Source organism: Aplysia californica, unplaced genomic scaffold (assembly GCF_000002075.1).
Source record: "Aplysia californica isolate F4 #8 unplaced genomic scaffold, AplCal3.0 scaffold00824, whole genome shotgun sequence".
NCBI lineage: Eukaryota > Metazoa > Mollusca > Gastropoda > Aplysiida > Aplysiidae > Aplysia > Aplysia californica.
In genome coordinates this window covers 123616-126599 of record NW_004798094.1, presented here as the reverse complement: position 1 = coordinate 126599, position 2984 = coordinate 123616, and the positions used below count along the sequence as shown (strand labels likewise).

The 2984-nt window shown below is 44.6% G+C and overlaps 1 protein-coding gene across 1 annotated transcript in view; it reads right to left on the bottom strand.

Moving 5' to 3' along the window:
* Nucleotides 1-2984, bottom strand: part of LOC101854366 (polypeptide N-acetylgalactosaminyltransferase 5) — a gene marked incomplete in the record, with an annotated part of 53448 nt that overhangs the window by 2202 nt on the left and 48262 nt on the right. Inside the window, 1 exon segment of the mRNA XM_013088872.2 lies at nt 970-1071. Within this exon segment, the coding sequence (XP_012944326.2) occupies nt 970-1071 (102 nt within the window).

Below are 2984 nucleotides of genomic sequence, written 5' to 3'. Positions count from 1 at the left end.
GGGGGGGGGGGGGGGGAGTGTAGAGAGCACATGTACAGTAGAATATTGTAAGGCAGCGTAGTAAAATCAGGCGCTCGTCAAAACAATGAAATTGAAGAAACTGGCATTTTCGCGCTGGTTTGGCAAATTTCATAGAATTAAAAACAACAACTTTACCTTCGATTTTCTCAAAAAAGCATTATTTGGGATAGCCCCCTTGTGCTTAAAAGCAACTATATTATGCACACTTTTAAGCACAAGGGGTCTATCCCGAAAAATGCTTGTTTGAGAAAGTCGAAAGTAACGTTTTTGCCCCTTGTTCAGTTTCTTTAAAAGATAAGGAGAGTTTTCTCTATAACCAAACAAATAAAATAAAATGTACACACCGATGAAACCTAACTTCTCCTATACTTAGGAAATGCCCACTTCTGGTATTGGTCAAGATTTCTGGAAACCGCCGAAATCTCGGTTAGCCCGCGTGTCCTTAAAAGCGACCATACACGGCTTAAGCTTCCCGATAACGGGTGACTAGCCTGGATCTTGTGTAGTTGGTGCAAGGGGGACATAGTTTGTAATGGGACAATTCATTCGTTCATCTAGTGCCAGATCTGCGACAGACATCGGCGATCATGGTTCACCATTCATTCCTTTGCTCGGATGCTTTTAAAAAGCTACATTTCCGTGATCTTTCCCCTTTCCCCATTTGCTTAGATTCTCTAAGTCTTGGTTTGCCTCGTTTGCCTTCGATTTTTCCAGTGAGAGCTAAATGTTCAAGACCTTTATGTCTATTCAGGTGTCCCAAAAACTGCATTAATTTGTCGTTTCCTGATTGTTTTTAACAATTAGCGTCCTACGTGGGCTTCATCAAGCACTACCTCCTTTTACTTCTTTTCCTTCCACGATGTTCTCAGCAATCTCCTAAGAAACCACATTTTCTGTTGCTTCTATCTTATTTTCACTGTAATTACTAACAGCTTACTCTTTTATGGGGAAGTTGAGTCGACGTCTCAAAGGTACAAGGTCCGCCGCCATTTTGTTGACTTGGTAAGTCGTAAGGTCTCGCTCATACACCTGTCTCTGTGCCGCTGACATCTTGTCAAGGTCAATGGTCACTCCTTTCCCGCTATAGCCTGGCCAACACACGGACAATGTTTTAAAAAAAGGGATGGAACAATATATTCAGTTGTAGTAAGAATTTTACGACACTTGCAGCACAATAGAGTCATATAAAAGCCGAAAATTAAAGGTGTTGCAAGAGAGTAACAAAGTTAACACACACACACACACACACACACACACACACACACACACACACACACACACACACACACATACACACACGAACACACACACATACATACACACACACACACACATATACACACACGAACACACACACACACACACACACACACACACACACATACGCACACAAACACACACACACACATACACACACACACACACATAAAAAACGGAGGAAAAGAGATCAGGATGGTAATATGTTTGATACGAAATAAGGAGCAAAGCACACCAGTTTGTTTGTTTGCTTGTTGAGCATTTTTGCTCAAAATTTCTCGATTAAAGAGAAATAACAACGAGGATTCATTTTTCGTTTTTCTCCACGGAAATATTGTGAGTGTTCGTTCTTCCCATAGCAGTATATTATGATAATCTAGACTATGCCCTCTGACGTAGGATCCAGGTTTTCTTCAACAGGTGTCTAAAAAAGTTACCGAGGATCAGATGGACAGACAGGGTCACCAACGAGGAAGTGTTGATGAAAACAAGACAGATCCCAGTCAGAGACGAGGTAGGAAGAAGGAGGTGATGATGGATTGGATATACTCTCAGGAAGTCAGACAGCTGCATAACAAAGAAAGTGTTGGATTGGAATCCACAGGGTAAAGGTCCAGGGGAAGACCACGTGGAACCCGGAGAAGAATCACAGAAATTGATGTACAGAAAAGTGGGAAGACATGAAGTAACATCAAGAGGTTAGCCCTTGATAGAGAAACCTGGAAGGTGTTTGTCCGTGGCCTATACCCTGGTGCAGGGTGAGAAAGTGTTTGTCCGTGGCCTATACCCTGATGCAGGGTGAAAAGTGTTTACCCGTGGCCTATACCCTGATGCACGGTGACTATACCATGGCGCACGGTGAGAAAGTGTTTGTCCGTGGCCTATACCTTGGTGCACGGTGAGAAAGTGTTTGTCCGTGGCCTATACCTTGGTGCACGGTGAGAAAGTGTTTGTCCGTGGCCTATACCTTGGTGCACGGTGAGAAAGTGTTTGTCCGTGGCCTATACCTTGGTGCACGGTGAGAAAGTGTTTGTCCGTGGCCTATACCTTGGTGCACGGTGAGAAAGTGTTTGTCCGTGGCCTATACCTTGGTGCACGGTGAGAAAGTGTTTGTCCGTGGCCTATACCCTGGTGCACGGTGAGAAAGTCTTTGTCCGTGGCCTATACCCTGGTGCACGGTGAGAAAGTCTTTGTCCGTGGCCTATACCCTGGTGCACGGTGAGAAAGACAATGATGATGACTCGGACGCAGTATCTGGTTACTATTTAGCTCACCTAAAGACTCGATTTAGATCAAAATGAAGGGCAAAAAGGTACGGCTAGGCTGAGGGCAGGCGGGTGTGTGTGGGGGACGGGGGTGAGTGACGGGGAGTGCCGCACGCTTTCTACGAGACCGGTGTCTTGCCCTTGATTTAAATGCCCATGTTGTGCGTGATTGGCAATGAAGTATTAAAAAATACTATTTATAGAAAACAAAAGGCAGCGGTCATAGCAGTGCATAGCTCATGATATAAATCATAGCTATAGGAATTCCTTTCCAGTGAACTCAGGACCGCGAACGGTTTTTACTTGAGAAATCAAACATTCCCCGAAACGGAAGGGTAGGGCTGTACCCCGGTAGCAAACCCGCTCGTGCTCACAAGCCCCTAGTTCAAGTCACAAGCCTCAAATCACTAGGTCAAATCATCAAATCAAATCACCAGCATG